The sequence below is a fragment of the Anopheles moucheti genome, chromosome 3, assembly GCF_943734755.1.
Source record: "Anopheles moucheti chromosome 3, idAnoMoucSN_F20_07, whole genome shotgun sequence".
Taxonomy (NCBI): domain Eukaryota; kingdom Metazoa; phylum Arthropoda; class Insecta; order Diptera; family Culicidae; genus Anopheles; species Anopheles moucheti.
In genome coordinates this window covers 48,186,327-48,210,157 of record NC_069141.1, presented here as the reverse complement: position 1 = coordinate 48,210,157, position 23,831 = coordinate 48,186,327, and the positions used below count along the sequence as shown (strand labels likewise).

Below are 23,831 nucleotides of genomic sequence, written 5' to 3'. Positions count from 1 at the left end.
ACATGCACACGATCTTATCGCGAAGGGAAGAGATTACACGCAGTCCCCGAGATACGCGGTTCCACAGCTGACAGTTGTGTTAATTTATAGCGCAAAATCTAAGGCAAAAGTTGAAAAATTGGTCGAAAATTCATCATATTTGTTTTAATTTATGTTATCGTTTTCTGTTGAAAAGTCGCCTGAAATTCTATGCAAATAAAGTGCATAAATAGAAGTCACCTATGTACCTTTGAAGTATATACGATGTTGCTGCAGGATTCGACATACGCGGAAATTCGAGTTACGCGGTACGCTACGATAACGTATCTCGGTTACCATACAAACTGGAAGGATGAATTGTGATTCCGTCAGCGGTGTTTCACCTGATTGCTGTCCCCATGTCGCTTATGCATGATTCAATCACAAACTCTGACTAGTGGATGGAAGAAGGTGGGAGGATTAGTGAACCGCGTGTCTGTGATGACAAAACATGTATTTTCACAATTTGTTCCGTACGAAACGGAAGAGCAACATTAAGGGAGCGCGACAAGAGAGCGTCTAGGAGAGAGCATTGGCGGTGAGCGTCTGTCAGTAGAAGAGAGAGAGAGCGAGCGTTTGCGAGCGACGCAAGCGGCTTGTCAGGAGTTGGTAGCAAGCGACTGACGCGGATGGACGTGGTCCTAGATAAATAAACGACAAAAGATAATCCTGGTGTACTCAATCCACTTTGCTTCCCCCTGGCGGAATATCCATTGGTCCTTCGAACCGGATCGAGTAAAAGGTTTATAAGTGTTTATAATGATGACTAGAACCCCGAAGAACGCGAAGAAAAAGTCCGGTGCTGAAAATGCGGCTGATGCTGAAAATGCGGCTGATGCTGAACATGCGGCTGATGTTGAGGTCGAAGAAAAGGACCCCGGCGCGTATGGGCACATGCGACAAACCGCTTACGATGAAGTGATCAGAGTAGGGAACGCGTTGCAAAAGGCCGCTGATACGAGGAGTGAATTGTCCAACACAAGGTTGAAAGTTTACAAAAGGTCAGTGGAAAGTGCAAGTGTTCAGTTTCTGGATCAACACCAACATTTATTGGCACAGTTACCAGTGTGTGAGCGTCATAAGGAGAATGCGATTTACCAAGAATTCCGTACGTTGTATGAAGACACGTTGACGGAATTGGAATCGGCATTAGAAAGACAATCAATCGCTGTGTGCACAATGGAAACGGAATCGAAGCCTGTGGTAGAGAATGCGCATGTGGTAGTGCAAACGCCGTTGCCACGCGCCATTCCTAAGTTCAGTGGACGCTACGAGGAGTGGCATAAGTTTAAGGTGATGTTCAAGGATGTGGTTGATAAAACCAACGAACCACCTAGAATAAAACTATACCATTTAGAAAAGGCGCTGTCCGGTGAAGCAGCCACGGTTATCGATATTAAAACCATAAACGATGGTAATTATGAACATGCTTGGCAAATGCTGGAAGAAAGGTACGAGGACAAAAGAAAGATAGTGGAAATGCATATTAAGGGACTTCTGAGTATGGACAAAATTAAACAGGAGAATTTTGAGAGCCTTAGAAGGTTGGTGACGTGTGTAGAAACTCATGTTTCGAATTTGAAGTTTCTTGGTGAACACTTTGATGGTATGAGTGAGAAGTTCGTCATCTACAGCATATCTCAGTGTTTGGACAACGAGACGCGGAAACAATGGGAGTCTACTGTACCACGGAACGAGTTCCCAAAATATGAAGACACTATAACGTTTCTAAAGGGTCGAGTATCAGTGTTAGAGCGTTGCAAGAACAATGACAGACAAGAGAAGCAACTTCGTTTCGTAGAAAAACCAGGTCGTTCTAGCTACAAGGCTAACTCAGTTATAACTGATGGACAGGGATGTGAGATATGTAAAGCTTCACATAAGACGGATAAATGTCCTGAACTGATTAGGCTGAAGGTGAAACATCGAGCTGTTTTACTAAAGAAACGTGGCTTGTGTTTTGGTTGTTTAAAGAGTGGTCATTGGAAAGGAAATTGCAAGTTATCGATAAAGTGTGAAAAGTGTAATGGGTCACATCACACAATTATGCACCACGACAATACGGACAGATTTGCAAAGGATACCGTTGCGGAAGTGGTACCAAAGTCGGATACTGAAATGTTTAGTGTGAGTCAACATTCGCAGATTTCAACGATGCCAAGAATGCGTGTGCTTTTACAAACAGCTATTGTGAATGTAGTAGCTTGTGGCGGCAAGTTAGTGCAGTGCAGAGCGATGCTGGACACTGGTTCCCAGATAAGTTGTATTACACGGCAGTTGGTTGAAAGACTGGGATGGAAGATGGCAAATACTAACATACCAGTTACAGGAATTGGTAACGTTAGATCATCGGTCAGCAAATGTTGTACGGTAACAGTGAAATCTGGCTGTAGAGATTTTGTATTCGATTTGACGTGTCTAGTGTATGACGAAATAACGGGCACTGTACCATCTTCTTATTTCAGTATCGCAAATCTTAAATTTCCCAATCATGTTGACCTAGCTGATCCGGAGTTCAATAAGCCAGGAACGGTGGATCTACTTATTGGTATGGATCGTCTTCCGATTATCATGAAGTCGGGATTTATCCGATTATCGAACGATCTACCTATTATGATGGACACGGAGCTAGGGTGGGTGATAGGTGGATGCATAGACATTAGTGCGACGGACGAAAATGTTCATACTAATGTTGCGGTTTCTAACAATGTCGATGAACTGTTGCAAAGATTTTGGGAGATTGAGGAAATCTCTAGTGAGAAATGTGTCCAATCGGAAGCAGAACGATGTGAGGAACATTTTAAAGCAACTCATAAGCGAGATGAGTATGGAAAGTATATCGTTCGGCTCCCATTAAGGGAATCTATAGATCAGCTTGGAGATTCTCGATCGATGGCCTTGCGAAGATTCTTTGCTTTGGAGAAGCAGTTAGAACGTCGTCCTGATTTGAGAGTGCAATATTCTTCGTTTATGGAAGAATATGAGTCTATGGGTCACTGTAAGCCGGTTAACGAATCTTTCGATACTGCAGATACGAAAAGATGGTATCTTCCTCACCATGCAGTTTTAACTCCTGATAAAACTACTACCAAATGTAGGGTAGTGTTTGATGCATCGGCTAAGGTGAACGGTACATCGTTGAATGATGTCATGATGGCAGGTCCGACTGTGCAACCTGATTTGTTTTCGATCCAGCTGAGGTTTCGTATGCATAGGTACGTGTTAAGTGCTGATGTCGCCAAGATGTTCCGACAAATTCAGGTGGACCCGAGTGATACGCCCCTGCAACGAATATTTTGGAGAGCGGTACCAACAGATCCGATACGGACCTTAGAGTTGACAACAGTTACATATGGAACTGCTGCTGCACCTTTCTTGGCAACACGGACGCTGTTGCAGTTGGCTGCAGATGAACAAGACAGATTTCCGTTAGCCAGTCGAGTGGTGAAGGAAAATTTCTATGTGGATGATGGCCTTTTCGGAGCAAACCAGGTAGATGAATTGTTGAAAATAAAGCAGCAATTAATCCAGCTGTTTAGGTCAGCAGGTATGCATTTGCACAAATGGGCATCCAATGTAGAAACATTATTGGAGGAAATACCAAGAGAGCATCATGATCCTTACACGGCGTTACATGAGATCAGAGCCAATGAGTTTATAAAGACGTTGGGTATAAGGTGGAATCCGACTTCGGATGAGTTTATCTACATCACTCCACAGATACCAGAAATCTCGTCCCCAACAAAACGAGAGGTTTTGTCAGCATTGGCTAAGATATTTGATCCTCTAGGGCTCATTTCACCAGTGACAGTTCTTGCAAAATTGCTTATGCAAAGATTATGGAAGGCACAGGTTGGTTGGGATGAACAAATTGATGATTCCCTGCTCAAGGATTGGATAAACTTCATGGACGCATTGCCGAGAGAAGATCAAATAAGGATTCCCAGACAAATGGTAAATGGTACTTCAGGCGTCTATGAGATACATGGGTTCGCAGACGCATCGGACAAAGCCTACGGTGCGTGTATCTACATCAGATCGATCAGAAGCGATGGTCATGCTGAGGCGCAATTGGTTACGAGCAAATCCAAGGTCGCTCCTATTTCACCTACAACTATCCCTCGTAAGGAGTTGTTGGCAGCGCTTCTTCTGAGCAGATTAACAACAAAGGTTGTGGATGTTTTGTTCAGAACATCGTTCCAGCACATTTACCTGTGGTCGGACAGTCAAGTGGTGCTAGCTTGGCTAAAGAAACCGTTGGATTGTTTGGAGGTATTTGTACGTAATAGAGTGGCAGAGATTATTTCTCACAGTGAGTTCACCTGGAGTTACGTGAACACAGCATCAAACCCAGCAGACATTGTTTCGCGAGGGCAAGCTGCTTCTGAGCTTGCGAAGAACGATCTTTGGTGGAAGGGGCCAGCATTCTTAACCGAATGTAGCATAGATGCGGAACGTCCAGAAGATCTTCCAGATGATGCCATACCGGAACTGCGCTCGAAACTGATGATTCATGTTTCTATGAACAGAGAAGAGTTTCCGTTCATAAACAGGTATGATTCATTTCGAAAGATCCAAAGAATAATGGCATATGTTTTACGTTTTGTAGCCAACGCTAGGCGTAAGGACAAGGATCGAATCAAGGGCTCGGTGTTATTGATATCGGAACTAAAGGAATCATCACGGCGAATTGTTGGCATAGTTCAGATGATGGAACTTTCTGACATTATAGCGGCTGTAAAGAACGGTGGCCGAAATCATCGTTATGCAAACCTAAATTTGTTCCTGCAAGACGGTTTGCTGAGAGTAGGTGGTCGTCTACAACATTCGCAACTTCCATATGAATCCAGACATCAGCTATTGCTGCCCAATACGAGCGTGGTTACAACTAGAATCATCAACATGATACATCGTGAGAATCTGCATGTGGGTTGCTCAGGCGTCATAACCATACTACGCCAACAGTATTGGTTGGCAAATGCAAGATCTACGGTACGCAAGGTACTTCGTGGATGTGTAGTATGTTTCAAGGCTAACCCTACAACCATCAATCAACGAATGGGTGATCTTCCTGCATATCGTGTGAATTCGGCGCCAACGTTTGAACGAGTTGGGTTGGATTATGCCGGACCCATAATGCTGAGATCAGGTTTGCGGCGCATATCCTCGTCGAAGGGTTACATTTGCATATTTGTGTGCATGGTAACCAAGGGGATCCATCTGGAGGCTGTTGAAAATCTAACTACTGAGGCGTTTCTGGCGGCTTTCAAGAGGTTCGTGTCACGGAGAGGAATACCACAGGAGGTATTCAGTGATAATGGCACGAATTTTGTAGGTGCTAACGCTGAGCTCCGGGAATTGCGTAATGCGTATAAAGCAGCGGTTACTGCTCAGGGCTTTGTTGAGTTTTGTCAGGTTAAAGAGATTAACTGGAAGCATATACCCCCTAACGCTCCACATTTTGGTGGAATCTGGGAGGCTGGGGTCAAAAGTGTTAAGTCGGTACTGAAGAAGGTGTATAAGACAGCGTCTTTAACAATTTTTGAGTTTTACACCTTATTGTGTCAGATTGAAGCGATTCTTAATTCCAGGCCATTATATGCTCATTCTAGTGACCCTCAGGATCTTGATTGTTTAACTCCAGCTCATTTTATGATCAATCGACCTTTAGTAGGGATTTCTGAACCATCGTATGTGGATATTTCGGAGAATAGACTAAACAGATGGCAACGAATACAGCAGCTTAGGGATCAATTTTGGGCCAGATGGGCAAGAGAATACTTGAGCGAGCTACAGGTTCGGAGTAAGTGGACTACTCAACGCGCGAACGTTAAACCAGATATGTTAGTGTTAATAAAAGAGGATAACACGCCACCACAGATGTGGAAAATGGGCCGCATAATCAAGACGTATGCAGGAGCTGATGGCTTAGTACGGGTAGTAGATATTTACACAAAAGGAGGTACATACAAGCGATCAATTCATAAATTAGCGCCACTCCCAGGGTTACAGGAATAGCTAAACATTTCCCGCTGGGGAGTATGTTCCGTACGAAACGGAAGAGCAACATTAAGGGAGCGCGACAAGAGAGCGTCTAGGAGAGAGCATTGGCGGTGAGCGTCTGTCAGTAGAAGAGAGAGAGAGCGAGCGTTTGCGAGCGACGCAAGCGGCTTGTCAGGAGTTGGTAGCAAGCGACTGACGCGGATGGACGTGGTCCTAGATAAATAAACGACAAAAGATAATCCTGGTGTACTCAATCCACTTTGCTTCCCCCTGGCGGAATATCCACAATTTAAGAAGAAAAGTCCATCACACGCTTTGATCCCAGGAAGAGTTGTGTGAGTAAGCACTGTTTTGCGCTAAAATTATCGTGTGAAGGCAGATAAACTTGGAATCAGATAAATACGAAACGGTTGTATGAGTTACCGTTGTTTAAACTGTTCACTTGCTGTGGTAGGCGCTTATTGCGGAAATCCCAAATAGTGTCCCATCGTGTCTCAAACCTTTGTGGTTTGGTGCTTGCAGTCTGATATCCGCCACCATTTCCCCTATGATCTATGTACTTGCTAAATCGTATGTCCAGCTAGTCAATATACAAGGTGGACATGAGTTCTAGCTATGCCAAAAAAGCAGAAGGTGGTATGCTATTCAGTTCCAGGTTCGAGTTTTGTGCATCGCGTTTGCTACACAAACAGACGTGTTGCGTTAACGAATGCCCCGGTGTGGGCAAAATCCGGTCCGCCAACGCGCTTTCAAAATCGGCCCCACAAGACCAAATTTTCTGCCATTGATTCGTCTCATTTTCTACGCGAAACCGAAGTCGAAAATATTGCGTATATCGGTGCTATCAAATTTTGAAATCTGACGATCGTCCATTGATTGTGTGATTTGTTAACTTTGAATAAATACGCTCCCACAATTAAATATAAATAGTAAAGTCAGTTAAATATAAATAGTATATAAATGAGTAAATTAGTATTATTAGTACAGGCAGTCCCCGAGATACGCTATTATAGCGGACCGCTATAATCCGGGAAAAATCCCCGTAACTCGAATTTCCGCGTATGTCGAATCCTGGTGCAATTTTGTTTATACTTCAAATTCACAGAGTCGATTTCCTTCTTTGGACTTTATTTTTTAACCGAATCAGGCGATTTTAAGAAAGAATACATTAAAATAAGTTAGAAAGAAATGTTTTATGTGACAAAAGAAGGTATTTTCGACTAAGTTTCACCTTTTTGAAAAGATTTTGTGCTATAAATTAGCCCAGCTGTCAAATTTCCAAAAACCGCGTATCTCCGAATCCGCGTATAAGAGGAACCGCGTATCTCGGGGACTGCCTGTATTAGTATTAGACTTAAGACGATTCCTAGGATCATTGATAGCCAATGAATGTAAGAAATAATTAAATGAACTAGTAAAAATCCTATTAAATAAATTTGGGAGCTCCGGTGGTGCATTTGGTAAAACCGGTGGTCTGTCGAAACATGACAGGACTTGTACAAAATCCTATCCATTCTCCCGTACACATGACTGAACGAGGAGAAGATTGTTGTTATTTAAATTTTAAGCACGCTGACTCACATAATGATTCATAACAGGCTAATGGTCTAGGGAACGATGCGACTCTTTGGCACTTTCATTGTGTTTCTTCGTTGAAAATGAACCATACTGTGTTGACTTTGTTGAACCTATTTTGCTGTTTCTTGCAGAGATTAATAAGCTTCTCTTAGGCCTTAGGTTTGTGGTACATTATACGTTTTGTAACTAAAAGACTTCTAAACAAGTAGTTCGGCTTAAAATGTTTTTAGTACTGTGATTTTTATGTTGGCAATTTACATTTCTTTACAATAGCTGCAATAGCGCTATTTTAAAACATTGTTTACAAAAATGTTCAAATACGCAAAAGAATTCGTGGATTTTTTTTAGCTATTTTCGATGTACAATCTTTTTTTTGGAGTATCAAATTCCACACTTCGGCCCTTTGAAACCCCATCAATCAGTTTGATATTTGGTTCTTTGTTCCGAGAAATGTATACATTTAAACAATTATTAGTTATTTTGTATTAGGCATACTAAGATCCGCGATAGATAGGATACAACGAGCACACTATACTGAATAGCACGTTCCAGGAAAAATGTACAAGACAGTTTTCAGTGAAATGAATTGTAAATTCTGTTCTAAATAACCAATTGTTTGTAATTAGCTTTCATGAAAATATGCAGTTTTGTTCATTCATTGATGTTATTTGTATTCCACTACCAATTCGCTCTTTAATCTGATCTTGCACGATTCTAAAAATTTGCGGAACCCTGTAACCCCTTCAAGTATGCTATTAAACATTTATCGTATATATTTTTTATCAATTTACTTACAATTTAGGTTTGCCTTTCATGCTAGTTTATACCGCTGCCAATCATTTACTACGGATAGGAGAAAAATGTACATCACATTCACGCTTTTAACATCGTAACGATTTGCCGATCTGTAGACATTTCTACCGCTCTCTATTACAGTCAGTGCCAGCGAAATAATTGACGGTTAAAAAGCATTAAGAAAATGTGAAATTTAATTTAGCCTTCTCCTACGCACGTCTTCTCTCCTCTACGTCCTGTAATCAAAATAGGGTCGGTCGTGAAACTAATTTCCTCGTGAAACAAGCAAGAAGAAACTTCACAATGTACATCACCCATCAATTATCACCTGGTGCGCATTTTTTTGATTGTGCTATGCGCAAGTATTACTAACATTTGGAGGACTCCGACGAAGCGTGTTTAACGAATGAAATAATTAAACTGCATTATTTTCCCACCTTCTCATGCAAACCGTCACCATCGCACGATCAATCGCGATCGGTTGCCGCGTGTGTTGTATCGGGTAGTAATCGGAATTCATTTTCAAAAAAGCGACCGGATATATGCGAATCGGAATGCAGACGCAGCTGTGTTGCGGTTGCATAGTTTTGTTTGTTTGTTTTTGTTAGCAAACGCGTGTTGTTTTTTTTTCATCATTCTTTTAATTCAATTTAACTAGGTCCTCCACAGTAGGTCGCAATGTAGTAGTTAGTGCCATGGTGCTGGCCGTTGATTTTGCACACACTACCCCGTTAGTTTCGTGTGCGGCGAAAAGCAGAAGCGACATTTACATTATGCTGAACAGGCATTTGTCCTCGCGGTTGGCCCACGGAAACGCACGTTTGCGGAAGTTTAGTTTCAAATGGCACGCATATCTGGGCACGACGATTTCGCTTGCAGTGCAAACGTTGCAACCATTTATTTTTTTGTTTTTTTTTTAATTTACGTTGCGTTTCCTAAAGGAAGTCGAAACCCACAATTCCGATCATTAGTCGTGGTCGGTGATAAAGTTAGCAATGACATACTACTCGTTAGCTTCGAAAATGTGAAGGCAGTGTATGATTTAGAAATTGGCTTCAAGCTGATTTAGAGCTCACAAGCAGGAAAACTGCAGGGCATTGAATATGGATGTGACGAGTTTCTTGCCGTGAAGAAGTCCAAGGTTTTTCGTGCAATCTCTTTTACCCTTCATGGAAATATAGTGATGATATATATAGTGAACCCCAAAATTAATACATTTTAACTATTACGCGGCGCATGGCACCTGAAAATGCATTCATATCTTTAAAGAATGGTCCGATTGAAATTGTTTATGATTCGGATTAATATTTTTTAAAATACGTACAATAATGGCAGTAGAATTTTTTTTTATTTTATAAAGAGCGTCCTACCATTATTGATAAAATTTATTAGGAATGTGTTTTTTGGCGATTCACGAATTTTTGAGGACTAATAAATCTTTGCAATATAAATTCAGAGCCTTTATTCAGTTAAAAAATTCAAACAAATTTATGAATCTGAATTAGATTCATCCTGCACCAGCAGACATGTTAAAACCTTTACCGTTAATGAGCCAACATGGTGTGCAATATGAGACAGCCGATGAGATATTTTCAATTAATTGGTAAGAAATCAAATATCATTACATAGTGGCCTGTTTTTGCTATGCATTTGGCCGTGCTTCGATAACGAAAATACTGTCCCCGGCCTTTTAATGTACACTGTGTCACTCGATGTTTTTGATGATTTTCACTTTGACTGAAAAGTCCTCAATACGTATAACTCCTCCATTCAAGAACCCTTGTTATGTTTATCATTTGAACTTTAGTCGCCCGATCGGGTGGAAAATTTGTCTAATGAATTAACAAACTTTCGTTCAACCGTTTCAAGTTTTTAATTTGAACTCTAAACTCTACTTTTGTATACTAAAAATGTTTGTACGGTTGATGTATGAGAAGTGCAAACAGAATCGAAGAGCGATTCTTGCGGTTTGGAATAAAAAAGAAATGTCGATAATGACCTTATCACCATATCTTACCTGAATGACAGTCATAAAGTCTCCAATAAAGTAGCAACAATCTCATTAGGTTTTAATTGGTTGTATAAGTCAAAATAAACCAATATAAGTATATTATAATCATTGGGAAAGACATGTTCCCACAGCAAAAGGTTCGGTGTCTTAAAATCTCTTAACTATTCTGTAATAAACTTGTCGTTGTAAGTATTTGTAAGTAAATGTTGTTAACATTTTGCTCAAAATAAACTTTACACAAGTTGTACTGTGTAACACGCTCTACATGCGATACTGCAATGGATTGAATTTTATGATGTAGCAGCTCGGCGGAAACCCGACACGACGCCTCTTTCGCCTTTGTACAAATACGGAGAAATAGTTAGTAGAAAACCGCAGCAGGGATGCCAATTGGTTCTGATGGATGAAGTTTGACATTTTTGCACCTCTTACAATTTCCCCGCGTACTGCCCTACCCTATACCGGGAACAATCGCGGTAAAACTTCGCGATAGATCGCAGCAAAACTAAACTAATTAACAAGCGTCACGTTGTGAAATTCCATTTCCATAGAATTTCAGAATTTAATAACATTTGTATCATTCACCCTTGCTGCTGATGGAGGTTGAAAGGTTATCTATATGACGATTTAACTACCATTTTGCCGTATAATTTTTCGGAACATGTACTATATTTAAGTGATGTTGGGATACAGTTGTTGATTGAAAACACTACCCGCCAAACGAATGTGAATTGATTGTATTTTTCATTCTATAAAATCATAGTTTAGCATTTGGTACTGTGTTTTTATTTCTGTTCGTGCTCAATGTTCTCATTTCAATAACTTTCGTAGACAAAGTACATTAATCAAATGTTGTCCAAATGTAAAAACCAGTTCATTTGTGCGGTTACACACGTGTATACGGCAATCTGTAATAGTTATTTTTCTAGAACAAATGTTATATTTATGCTTCATTCATATCGATCTATCAATCAATCAAACATTCTCCATAGATTTCTTGTTCTTCGGGAAAAGCCAGGCCATGCTGCTAGATATTAAACTGTTACGATAAAACTTTTAAATTTATATTACGAATGAATTATTTTAATTAAAACAGAGTACTATTATTAATGTGTTACTTTTTCAAATTTGCAGGATATTCGTGAGAGAAGCGATATTCAGGCGCGGGCGAAAAAGTTTTCCACCGACGAATCGAAAAAGTTGGACAACCGACGACTAAACCGATATCGGGATGTACTACCGTACGATCATTCCCGAGTAGCACTGAAACGGGGCGAAGGTGACTACATAAACGCGAACCTGGTGAAGGTAGGCAGCACAATGATCTGGCTGTTTGTTGGTTTGTCAATGTATTTTTTTTATTTCACTTCAGATGGACAGAGCTGGTCGGAAGTACATTCTTTGCCAGGGACCGCTTCCTCTTACGGTAGGCCACTTTTGGGTGATGGTGTGGGAGCATGACTCACGCGCCATTCTAATGTTAAACAAGCTGATCGAACAAACGACCGTCAAATGCCACCAGTACTGGCCAGCAAAGATAGGCGACCAGCACCGTCTCGAGTTGTCCGATGTTCAGCTCTCGGTGGTACATCTGAAGTGTGTAGAGTATAAAAACTTCTGCAAAAGAACTTTCAGGTAATTGATTGGCTGCATACAGTAAACCCCAACGAAAGTTTGAAATTTGCCGCTAACATTAATCCCCTTATCATGCGTAGACTGACGGACATGGAGACGGGCAAAAGTCGCGAAGTGATACAGTTTCACTACACGACTTGGCCGGATTTCGGTATCCCTAGCTCTCCGGTAGCATTTTTGCAATTTTTGAAGGAAGTACGCGACTCCGGGGCGCTTGATCGTGACGTTGGCCCACCGATAATTCACTGCAGCGCCGGTATCGGTCGTTCCGGAACGTTTTGTTTGGTGGACTGTTGTCTCGTTCTGGTAGGATGGTATTTTCCACGGTTTGAATTGTAGCTAGTAAAGTTTTCGACAATTTTTTCTTTCAGGTCGATAAGGAGGGAGAGGATCGGGTTTCTGTCCAGGATGTGCTGCTTGAGTTGCGACAATATCGAATGGGGCTAATTCAAACCCCGGATCAATTGTACTTCTCGTACCAGGCTATCATTGAAGGAATGAAACGTATGAACAACTCCGTAAGTTGATTGCTGATTGTAATATTTTCTTTCAAAATGCGTTATATCATTGAAGTGTAATGGTTTGTACCTTTCTGATCCACAGTCGTTTGAGGAGTTTGAAGAACTATCTGTTGTGTCCTCATCCAGTCAGCAGAACAGTGATCAGGAGGATAACGAGGATACGCCACCGCCCCTACCGCCCCCTCGTACTCATTCGCTCACGGTGAAACCGTTACCGGTTATTCCGACCAGCGAGAGCGTACACGAGGATTTCCTGCTCGGCAGCAGTAACGGCGGAGACCGCGACAAGGTGAACAATCTAGTAAATCTAGAAAAGAGCAAGCAATTTGAGATGAGTGACGAAAACCATCACCACCATCATCACAACAATCACCATCATAAGCGAAATGACAGCAACAACCACAACAATCATCATCACAATCCGTACAGCAATCGGCCATTGCCGCCAATAGTGCGGGATAGCGCACTGTACAAAGTGAATGAGCATGATAGCGATGGTGGTGGTGGTGGTGGTGGTATCGGAAATGGTAGCAGTGACAGCGACGCCAGCGACTACAACGCGATGAGCAGCGAAGACGAGCTGATCGAGGAGAACGATAGCGACATTGGCGAAGAAGATTACGATGAAGATGAACTGGAGGAGAAGAATCGCGGCGCTATACGCCGAGACGTTCCGTCCGATAACAGTGATAACATTAAAAGCTCCTTGCTGGATGAAAGCAGTAGCACCACAACAGCGACAACGACGACGACCAGCACCACCTCTAGTACTGGTGGCACATCGACGGGCATATCCACCTCGACGTCGGTATCTACTACGTCGTCCACCACGGCTAGTGCAATCGGTTCCAACAATTCGACGTTGGAGTCGAAACGGGGTGACTCAAAATCGAACGATCAGGCTTTTAACGCTAACTCGAGCCTACCACCGCTGCCGAATGGTGCACTGGATGATGGAGAGGATGCAATCTCCAGTCCGGAGCGCGAACTGTAAGTAAAAAAACAAATGAATTTCCTTTGTATTTATTTTATAGCACATGACGTATACCAGCATTGTTTTACTAGTAAAGCAATCTATTACTAGTCATTTTGCTGGTAAAAAGATAGCCGAAGGGTGGATAAACACGGGCCGAAGAATTCGGAAGAACATTCAGTTTCTTTATTATACTTTTTAGGCTGTCGGTTTCGGGAATATCGGAAAAATGTATTGATTCCAAATGTGAACTCGTTTTAATGAAAACAACGGTTTGCAAATTGGTATTCAGAATTTCTCGAAGACCCGCAACCAGACTGGATGCAATGTTTTTAAAGTTTTCTATATTTCGTCAGGTTAAAACCGAATAATGAACCTAATAATGATTCAATTAATTTCATTACGTTACTTACTTATAAATGTTAAGGTTTTTGTTCGTTATTTTAATTATTATTTTCTTCTGTTTATAATACGGTTTCAACTGTTTCTATAAAAAAATGCTTTTTCTGTATAAAGCTTTTGGCTTTTCGTAACAAATTCAAAATGTTAGAATCCGATTCTTTCAATATTTCTTATTTATGATCATAACGATCACAAACAACATTGAGTTCCTTACACATAACATGAAACGGGTCAAAGGAATCAAAACAAGTACGGCATTCCCCTACGTCAAGTAGCATTCTAGCATGTAGCGATCTCGCCAGGACTTACAGGTTGAGTCCAGAGTGCAGCTCATTTGAGTCCATCGGATTTTCAAGGAGTCCAGCCATAAATAAGCTTTGCGCGTTACAATTACGTTGGTTCAACGATTCCATGCCAAGTAACGTCCATCATAATTCACCTGGATTCGCCAGGAGCAAAGCGAGTGATTTTCCGTTAGATACCAACTAGATATTGAGTCGCGCCAGGGAGCGTTCCGCCGATGGCCACTAAACTATGGATGCATATTCCAGCACTGATCGCAATAGCGAGCAGTCGCTTTAGCAGTCCAGTCAGCTGATTACCCTAAGTCACAACGTGCTCAAGCTGATCATTTCATTTCATTCGCCAATTCGTTCGTAATATTGTTAAGAACCTAAGAAGATGGACCTGTAGAACTTCTGTGTTTCTCACCTATGTTTCATTTCAATTGCTCTTTTATTGTTTTCTATGGATGCCAATTTATGTACCATATGGAATCCAATGTGTGAGATAGGTTTTCGTTTAAATACATCTCCTCTTCAATTATTCCATGATTTTTTTTTAATCCTTTGGCATAATTAAATTATTTCAATATTTTTATTCTCAAACCTTTCTCTAGGTCACCGAACGCCGAACTGCGACGTCGAAAGCGTATCGAGCGTCAGTCAGCTATGGAGGAGAAAATACGTGAGATCAAACGCAAGCGGAAAGAGGTGGAAAGTAAGGGATCACCGAAAAAGCGCAGGTTATTACTGTTTTCCATTGCAGCTGGTGTTTGTTTCAGCGTTCTGTGCGTATATCTTTACACCAAGCAAATGTAATGCGGTGTCGAGACGATGCATCAATGCCGTGGTACGAATGGGGGCATAGAAGACACATAAAAATCGAAAAAGGGATGGCGACTAAGCAAGAGACTAAAAAAGAAAAAAAATCATAAAAAGTGTATTAGCAAAAGGAAAAATCATTCCTACATATGGCAGAAGTAATCAAAATGTCGTACTAAGCTGATCCTCTATACGTTCCCATCAAAAGTTTTGATAGCATGGGAAATTCGATTATACATACGTACGATCACCTGTATTACGGTGGTTCACAACACAACACAACAACGGTGATGATTTTATAGTGCCGTTTAACAGTTTTTTCGATGTTTCAAATTGCAGCTGCAGTTTTAAGAATTTAAAATTTGTAGATACTTTGCGAGAAATGTAGTGTCGTAAAGTTTGCTTTTCATCATACCGATTTATTCTTTCATTCATTTTTCCCACTTTACAACAGGCTGTGGTAAGATTTGAAAAAAGGTTTAACCGACAGCTTGAAGAACGATAGAAAAGAAGATATAGTTCAATAAATCAACACACTTATACCGCCACATTTTTCAAGGTATTGCAATTGGAAACACGCATCGTCATGATGCGTTTAATCTAACTCGTAGAAAGATAGGGAAGAGAGTAGGGAAATAAATGATACGTTCGAGATGCTTTCGCTTTATTTATTCATATTCATCGTTCAGGTACCAGTTTGATGTGCGTTGCTGTCGCGTGAGGCAAGAATCTCTGTTTGGAAAAATGGCCCATCGTTCGATAAATGTCGGTGTGCAAGTTAATCGAGTCTGTTTAAAAGAAGTATGTTAATTTTGTGACGATCGGCTAGTGCAACGCAAGTGGAGGATTATCTTTACTGTAACGAAATGGAACACCCATCCTGCTGCAGCGGTATGATGGAAATAGAGAACACAAGAATTATTGTAAATGCTAATATGTTAAGATAGTTTGTTTTAGTATGTTATTTTCTTTATCCTGTTAGCATAATTTACCACTAATGTATGTGCACAACTTACACTGGATACATTTCATCCTTTTAAAACTTATTATTGTTCTGAGTCACACACCTAGACATTTCAAATGAAATAGAATGTTCTTTTTCATTTTTTTTTTCATTTTTCATTGAAAAAAACAAATTTCCGATCGGTTATGCAAGCATTTCCACCGAAAAACAGACGATTTGTCGACAACGATTAAACAAATTTATGATAAGCAAAACTAGCGCGCACCTGATCATTTCATTCGTTCTGATTAACTTATAATTGTACATTGAATTGTGCATGATTTCCACAAGATTAACGCTTATGTTTTTTCTTGTTCAAAGCGAAAAAGTGAGCCGTTTGTGAGGTATTGTTAAGAACTTACTTTTTACGATCATGTTTTTGAATCGTCAAGCGTTTTCCATGTTTTTGAACGATTGTTCTAATCGTTGCGTTTCTAGAGTTTCGACGCGTATGGAAAGAATGGCTGGGGTTTGCATTGAATGGATACTTAGAACTACAACAAGCGAGTTTTACACCTTACACAACAATTAAATCGTACTGAAACTGTATTGGCATTGCAAGTTTTTGTGTTTGGTGTGCTCATTCTCCCTTTTATTGGACCCTTATGTGAATGACTATACAATAGATGATTGGCGCCACAGGGCAGAGGTTATATTCGTTGCCGTTTAACTCTATCAATAGGATGAACATTTAATGATCTGCCCGAAGCCAAGATAAATATGTTTTCTTGGCGCGAATATAATTCTTATAACGCGAATTATAATTCTTTCTTAATTACACTGCAATTATGGTACTGCTAATAATCGAGCGTTGTGAATGTAATCATTCTATACACACCTTCGCAAAACACAACAAACAAGTTCAGCAACACTGCAGAAAAAGCTGTGAGCACAGATTCAGATACGAGTGTGAAGTGAATCTAGGTGAAAGATCGAGTATATATATATATACATTATTATATATACATATATAAGGTCCGTGTTTTTTCTAGATATATTATATTGAATAGTTTATTTTTTATCCCTTTTCCTTTTCTAACAACCCCTATCTTTTACTGGTAGCAGAAGAAAAATGTAGAAATGTTTTATAAAACCTTGCCACAAGTTCAGAGGCACGACGAGAAAGAGAATCAATAAGGAGAAAAAATATAATAACATATTTAGAATTGTGAACAAAGTAAAGAGAATGACATAGACGAAACGAAAAGCAAATCTGATGGAATAAGTGAAGAGGAAGTGAGGGAGGAGGAAGGATGAAAGTAAGGAGAAACATATATATTAGGCAGTATACAGTAGGTACGTGTCTATTATTTTTGTTTTAATCTAGAAAAAAATTGTATAAAAAACATATGTGGTGTAATGGTTGCATAGTTGTCACTTTATGTACGTTGGGAGAAAGAAATTTGCTTATAGTGCTTTTCCCGTTCCGGTACCATTACCGCTAGGTATTACATTTTTGCTTTTTAGTTTTGCATCATAAGAAAATGGAAGAGTGTTTATGAAAATGGCAAAGCGTAAATTACTTAGGATACCCGGAAGAACAATCAAAATCCAAGGAAATGCGAAATGTAAGCACATGTTTTACTCAAAGCATTAGTTTTGTTGCTCCCTTATTCATGTTTTATGTTTCTTCTTTTTCGTTTTAGAATACCAACGCTCGATATAACGAATTATGCGAAAAGAAGCAAGTCGATTAGTGTGTTAGTATATTGTATATGCTTTATAATGTAATCTGTATCAGATTTTTGCCTTCGACTAATATTTTGAGCAACATTTTGCCCTCGCACAGAAGAACAGTTGCAATATGAGTAGCTTTTCCCATTTGACCACACTCTGCCTAAATGCTGAACAGCATTGCATCGGAACTTCTCTAAGCGTAATGTAAATCCTAGCAACTGGCTGCACCATGGACGATAAGAAGACGGCTTTTGCTTTTTTCCTACAACATTTTGCTTGTTCAACCGCACTGTGAACGCGCATTGGATGAGACAAGGCACTGTGCGACGGGAACATAGCAGCCTCTATGAATTATGGTGAGTGGTGATATGTTTTCCAATTGAGCCAGCTGACACACCCACAAGAACACATGAACAGAAAGCATTGTAATTAATGAACCAACAAAAAGCACGATAGTAAAGTCATTGTCGATCATTTTATAAAATGGTACGAAGCTAGCTATATCCAATCATAACTAGAAATACTAACAGGGCAAATACACAAGAGAGTACACTGCAGCTGTATTTTTTCTGATACTTGAAACACTATATATAGCAGCCTAGTGATACAAACGAATGGAAAAAGTCGACGTTAATTTAACAAAACAAAACCCTCGCACGTGTTCTACTGCCACAATTGAATAATTTAGTTATATGCACAAAAAACGTTTTCCGTAGTGTCATCTTTTTAGGGCTAGATCAGGTGAAATTGTTGTTAGGTGCATAAGCAGTACCGGTAGGCTAACGCGTTGTAGAATTGTTAGCGTTTTTTGTGTTGCTATTTGTACATTTGGTTTAGTCTTTCGATGTTGTTGTTGTTACCCAATAGATGCTTTAGTTCAAAACTAGAAGCTGTCATAACAAGCATTGTTAGGCAATTGTGCCAGTTGATTGTAACAAGTACCACCAGCTTATGCCCATTGAAGGACAATTTCGGCGCATTGATTGCAAAACTCCCACCAAAAACATACAGAAAAGATACATGCACAGAACAGGAACATAATTAGAGCATGCTGTTATCCATATTGTTTATTTAGATCATTTGGTTTTATTTGTTGTTACAACAACTTTCCTAAGATATAACAATGATTCATCTTTCTTTCATTTCCTATTCTCTCTCTTTCTCTCGATTGCAGGAAACAAAAAGAAACAGAGAAATGATATTTGGAAATTCCCTGGAGGGTATACTTTATATGTCACATTTAGAATGATTATTCATTGTACCCGACATAAAACGGCGATTCCACTCTGCGGATAATTTTCCGCGAAAAACAAATTGCGCTGAACGCGTTCTTTGACAACGTCGCAACGGCCAAGGAATTATGTGGCACTGAGGTTAACACAATTGTTGCGTCGATCAATCGACGATCGACAAAATGCATTAAATTCTTAAACACACGTACACAAACCCACACATTTGTATACACACAAAAGCATACTATGGAACGACGGGTGCACACCGAAGGCAAAAGACTGCTTTTAGCTACGGTATAAAGTAGAATTAATCGGGGTTTTGAGGGAGTATAACTACAAGAAGCAACAATTAATCGACCGTATGGTAATGCGGAGAGTCCTATTAACAGAATGTCAATTTTTTGCAATATTACGGGGACATCGTGGAGACCAGGAGATAATATTTATGATTTTTGACAATCTGAACAACATTTACAAGTAGAAAGAGTTGCAATACATCTTCTTCGAAAAGTATGCAAATCAGGTGTAACTAACAGGCTTAACCCAATATTGCATTCGATTGTATCATGTGTGTGCTGTTTTCTTACATTTTAACAAAACAATAAGTTGAAGTCATTTTACTGTTATAGTTACTATTTTTTCTGACGTATGTTAAAAGGGATCTGTTTTAGCACACCAGTGTTTATGCAGGTACTGCGTTATATCAATCAATTTTATTACATTTGTTCACACACACTTAATGCTCACTGTTGAATGCTTTGAATTGTGTATTCATTCTAGTTGAGTTGTGGGTAATTTGCGGGTATATATTCGATAGCGTTTAAAACTAGTGCTATAACCATTGCCAAAATGTAACAGCATGCAGGAGTTCAAACATTGAAAGCCAATTATAATCAACTAAACGGAAATATATCCCCCGTGGGTAGGAATGGTTAGATTAGGAATCATCATGATTCGTCAAAAAAGCCACGATGGTAATGTTTATAGCAGGCACGTTAACATTTATAATAAAACTATTGCTCATAACTACTGTTTTGTGTTATTTCGTTCTATAACAAACTATTCTTTTCTCATACTTACTGGCTCATCAACCTTTCATGGTTGACGTAATGGGATTCTAGTGCTTAACCTTGTAGTTACTAAATGGGGAAGTTGCTAAGATGTTTTACGCTAAAGTGATACGCTTTAACTGGCAAATGTGACCAATCGACAGTTTTAGTATATCGTAAGAAATGACAAGAATCCTTCATCGTTTTCTCTTCGGAAAATTATACGTCGGTTAATACAAAATCCTGTATAACGAGTCATTTCTAATTTCTGACACCAAGAGAGCATAAAAAGAGACATTATCAGCACACGGGCCGCATTGGTTGAAAGTACCCTAGCTGGGGGAAACTTTCGCAATACTTACTAATAATGTACTCAGAAGCTGGAGGTTCTCCAGGACCGTAGTTTGGAGACCCTTGATCTAGAACATCATACAACTGTTCTGCTTTCCATTGATCTTTATATACTCAGCAGTATTCGTCATTTGACGAAAAGCGCTGTACGAAAGAGGGAAAGGATGTTTTTTTATCTGTCCATCGTACACACCGACATCGACAGATGATAGAGTAGAACAGGAGTCTCCAAAGTCCGGATCACTGTTCGCTTGCGGCCATCGAGACCCTGCAGAGCGGCGATATTGCTAGCAACATACGGAATTGTCTATTTATAAATTAGTAACCTTTTCGAACCGTTTAAATATGCATTATTATTATAATTCAATGTTATATGGCTCTGTTGAGGTGTTCAAGACCACTGGAAGGGCGAAATCGAATTTCGGAGCGAAAAGTTGTCACCAGCCGAGGTCCGTAGACAAACCACGGTGCGACGGGATATATAATTGCCCGCGGGAGCGAATAAGGTCCTTTTTTCTCTCGACTCCAAGTCAGTGCGGTCAGCGGACCAAATTTTGAATTTTCTCGTTTTGTTTAATAAAATATAATAATAAGAGAAATTTGACAAAATTTCCAATCTAGCCGCGTCCGAACATTTTCAAAATTTGTGGTCATCGGAAAACGATGGAGTGAGATTAAAAAAGCGCCACAACTACGACCGCGATACATAGTAGTCTTCGACTTGTGAGCTCGGTGTAAAAGACGCGTGAAACTGTTCTCGGTACGAATGTGCGTAGGGGAAAGTTAACGCAGGCTAAACGTTCTCGCAAAGGACAAGAAAGGCTTTGTGCCTCTGTGTAAAGTGTGCTCGTGAGCCCGGTTGTGGAAAAACGCAGAATCCTACGCCTAATAAAAATCAGAGACAGCAACGGTAGTATGCGTGTGAAGTGAAAAAAAAAACGTTCTGCGGATAGAAATCCACGTGTCTGAACGATCGATGTTGCGTCAAATAAAGAAATTCAGCGAATCCCGTGGCTTAAGCGCACAAGTTTGTCGTGTGTCAGAGTTAAGGAAGGAATTTCGGCGAAAATGCTAGTTTGAACGTGAACAGTGAGCGTCAGAAAGCAGAACAAAAGAAAGCTATAGATTCCCATGGCTGAAACGTCTAAGTTTGTCGTGTGTTATAGTTAAAGAACTGATTTCGGCGAAAATGCTGATTTGAACGCGCACGCTTATTCAGCGTCAGAGTGAGGGACAATCGATTCGTGGAAACGTGTTTAGCGCGATCGGTCTTGCGTTACCAACGAAAGACAGTGAGTCCTTAGGTTTGAACAAACACATTTACAGTGAACGGGAAAGGGAACGGATTTCGGCGAAAATGTCGGTTTGAACAGGAATGGACACGAATTAGGAGTGTCTTAACCAGGAAAATAGTGCTTTAGAATGAACCCGAAGCTTGAACTCGCAAGCAACAGTAGGGAGAAATAAAGACAAGGATTTCAGTGAAATACAGGTTTGATCACGATTGGTGAGCGTTGTGAGACGGACAATAGACCATATTCTGGCGAATTCGGTGTTCGAACAAGCTGGCTCGTTTCATGTTAAAGTTTAACACGGACTTCTACGAAAGCGTTTTAAGCCAGTTTTAAATACTAAGGCGTTTAGATTTTTGCTGAATTGTTTGTTTAGTGCTAAAACCTAGTTTCAAAATGCCAAAAACAAGGCGGTCGACGCAACGCACGCAGTGTGAACTAGAGGATGAAAAGCATCTAACGATGATGGAAAGGCAGCGACAAGGAGATTTAGAAAACAGTTTGTCAATGCTTCAAGCTCAACATGAAAAGGAAATGGCTCTCCAAAAACAAATGTATGAAATGAAGATTAGCCATGAAAAGGAGTTGCGCATGTGTGAAAGCCGGTTCAAAGAAGAATTGGAAAAGGCCCAAAAAGAATCAGGAGTTGCAGCAGTATCTACTCCGAACGAGACAATTGGAAACATCGAAGAACTAACACCGGCACAAACGGCTGCACGGAAAGTAGTTAGCAGAAAACTACCGAAGTTTCGTGGAGAAGCCGAACGTTGGCCGCTGTTCTATAGCAGTTACGTCAACTCGACTCAAGCTTGCGGTTTTTCTAATATTGAAAACCTGACTAGGTTGATTGAAAGTTTGGAAGGAGAAGCTTTAGAAGCCGTGAAAGGATGCCTGATTCTACCTGAATCTGTTCCAAACGTCATCGAAGATCTTAAGGAACTTTATGGAAGACCGGGAAAAATACTGAAATCTCTTCTACAACAAGTGCGTCAAGTAGCGGCTCCAAATGCGAACAACCTTGAATCGTTCATAAAATTTGGCATGAAGGTGAAACAATTGAACGAACACATAACTGCTTGTGATCTGAAGGAACACGCCGATAATCCACTACTGGTAGAGGAGTTGATTGGAAAGTTACCAACTAGCGACCAAAGAGAGTGGGTGCGTTTCAAGAAGGATAAATCAGGTCCCATGCTAGCGATGTTTACAAGCTACTTACAAGGAGTAATGCGAGAGGCCAATGAAGTAATGAGTTTTAGATCGACGCAACCTGAACCGATTCGAAATGCAAACAAGAAGCGAGAATGTGTGCAGGTACACAATACCACGAAAGAAGCTGGACGTAAGGAAGCCGGATGGAAATGTTGGGTATGTAACAAACCGGGCCATGTTCTAAAAAACTGTTTTACTTTTAAAAATATGAGTCTTGCAGAGAAGATCAAAACCAAGGATAGTTTGGGACTCTGCGAGCGCTGTCTAAGAAAAGGGTGTAATGAAGAGTGTACTGCCTCCCGTCATTGCAATGTAGCCGGATGCACGGAGTTGCATAATCCCTTATTACATCGAGTAACAACAATATTACAAGTACAGAACGTAAGTGAATGTCGTAATAATCCCGAAGTTATTTTTAGAACAATACCGATCACCCTGTACAACGGAAATAAGCAAGTTGACACCATGGCGTTTATTGATGAGGGTTCCTCGGCTACGCTCGTAGAAGAAAGTTTGGCGAACGCCCTACAAGCGGACGGTGAAGCAGAGCCTTTAATCATTTGTTGGACAAACGACGTAAATCGCCAAGAAGATAAATCGAAGAAATTACAACTTTCGGTATCAGCTAGAAATTCATCGGAGAAATTCTCTCTATGTGACGTACGAACGGTATCAAAACTCCAACTACCCGAACAAAAGATTTCAATGTCTTCTTTAACGAAACGATTTGCGCATTTGCGGGATATCCCAGTTGATTATGATCAAACAATGAAATCGAAAATCATTATAGGGCTTAATAATGTGGAAATGCTGGCCCCTCTCGAATCTCGAATTGGTCGTAAAGGCGAACCAATAGCAGTCAGATCAAAGCTCGGATGGACTATTTACGGATCAAATGCTCAAAAGAGACAAGGACAAACATATATGCTCTTCCATAATGTGGAAATGACGAATCGTCAGCTACACGATGTTATGC

General features: G+C 40.3%; 1 protein-coding gene across 2 annotated transcripts in view; it reads left to right on the top strand.

Annotated features, from left to right (window-relative positions):
- The window catches only part of LOC128301441 (tyrosine-protein phosphatase non-receptor type 61F), a 29,277-nt gene extending 9,308 nt beyond the window's left edge, over positions 1 to 19,969 (top strand). Inside the window, exons 2-8 of one of the 2 annotated variants that reach the window (XM_053037925.1) lie at positions 11,540 to 11,713; positions 11,778 to 12,040; positions 12,121 to 12,346; positions 12,412 to 12,558; positions 12,644 to 13,551; positions 14,835 to 14,960; positions 18,894 to 19,969. In XM_053037925.1, coding sequence (XP_052893885.1) covers positions 11,540 to 11,713; positions 11,778 to 12,040; positions 12,121 to 12,346; positions 12,412 to 12,558; positions 12,644 to 13,551; positions 14,835 to 14,960; positions 18,894 to 18,918 — 1,869 coding nt within the window. In that variant the 3' untranslated portion in view covers positions 18,919 to 19,969. Of the gene's footprint in view, positions 1 to 11,539; positions 11,714 to 11,777; positions 12,041 to 12,120; positions 12,347 to 12,411; positions 12,559 to 12,643; positions 13,552 to 14,834; positions 17,394 to 18,893 lie in introns of those variants that run through there. The other variant, XM_053037924.1, reaches the window with a different exon arrangement.
- Positions 19,970 to 23,831: the final 3,862 nt, after the last annotated feature.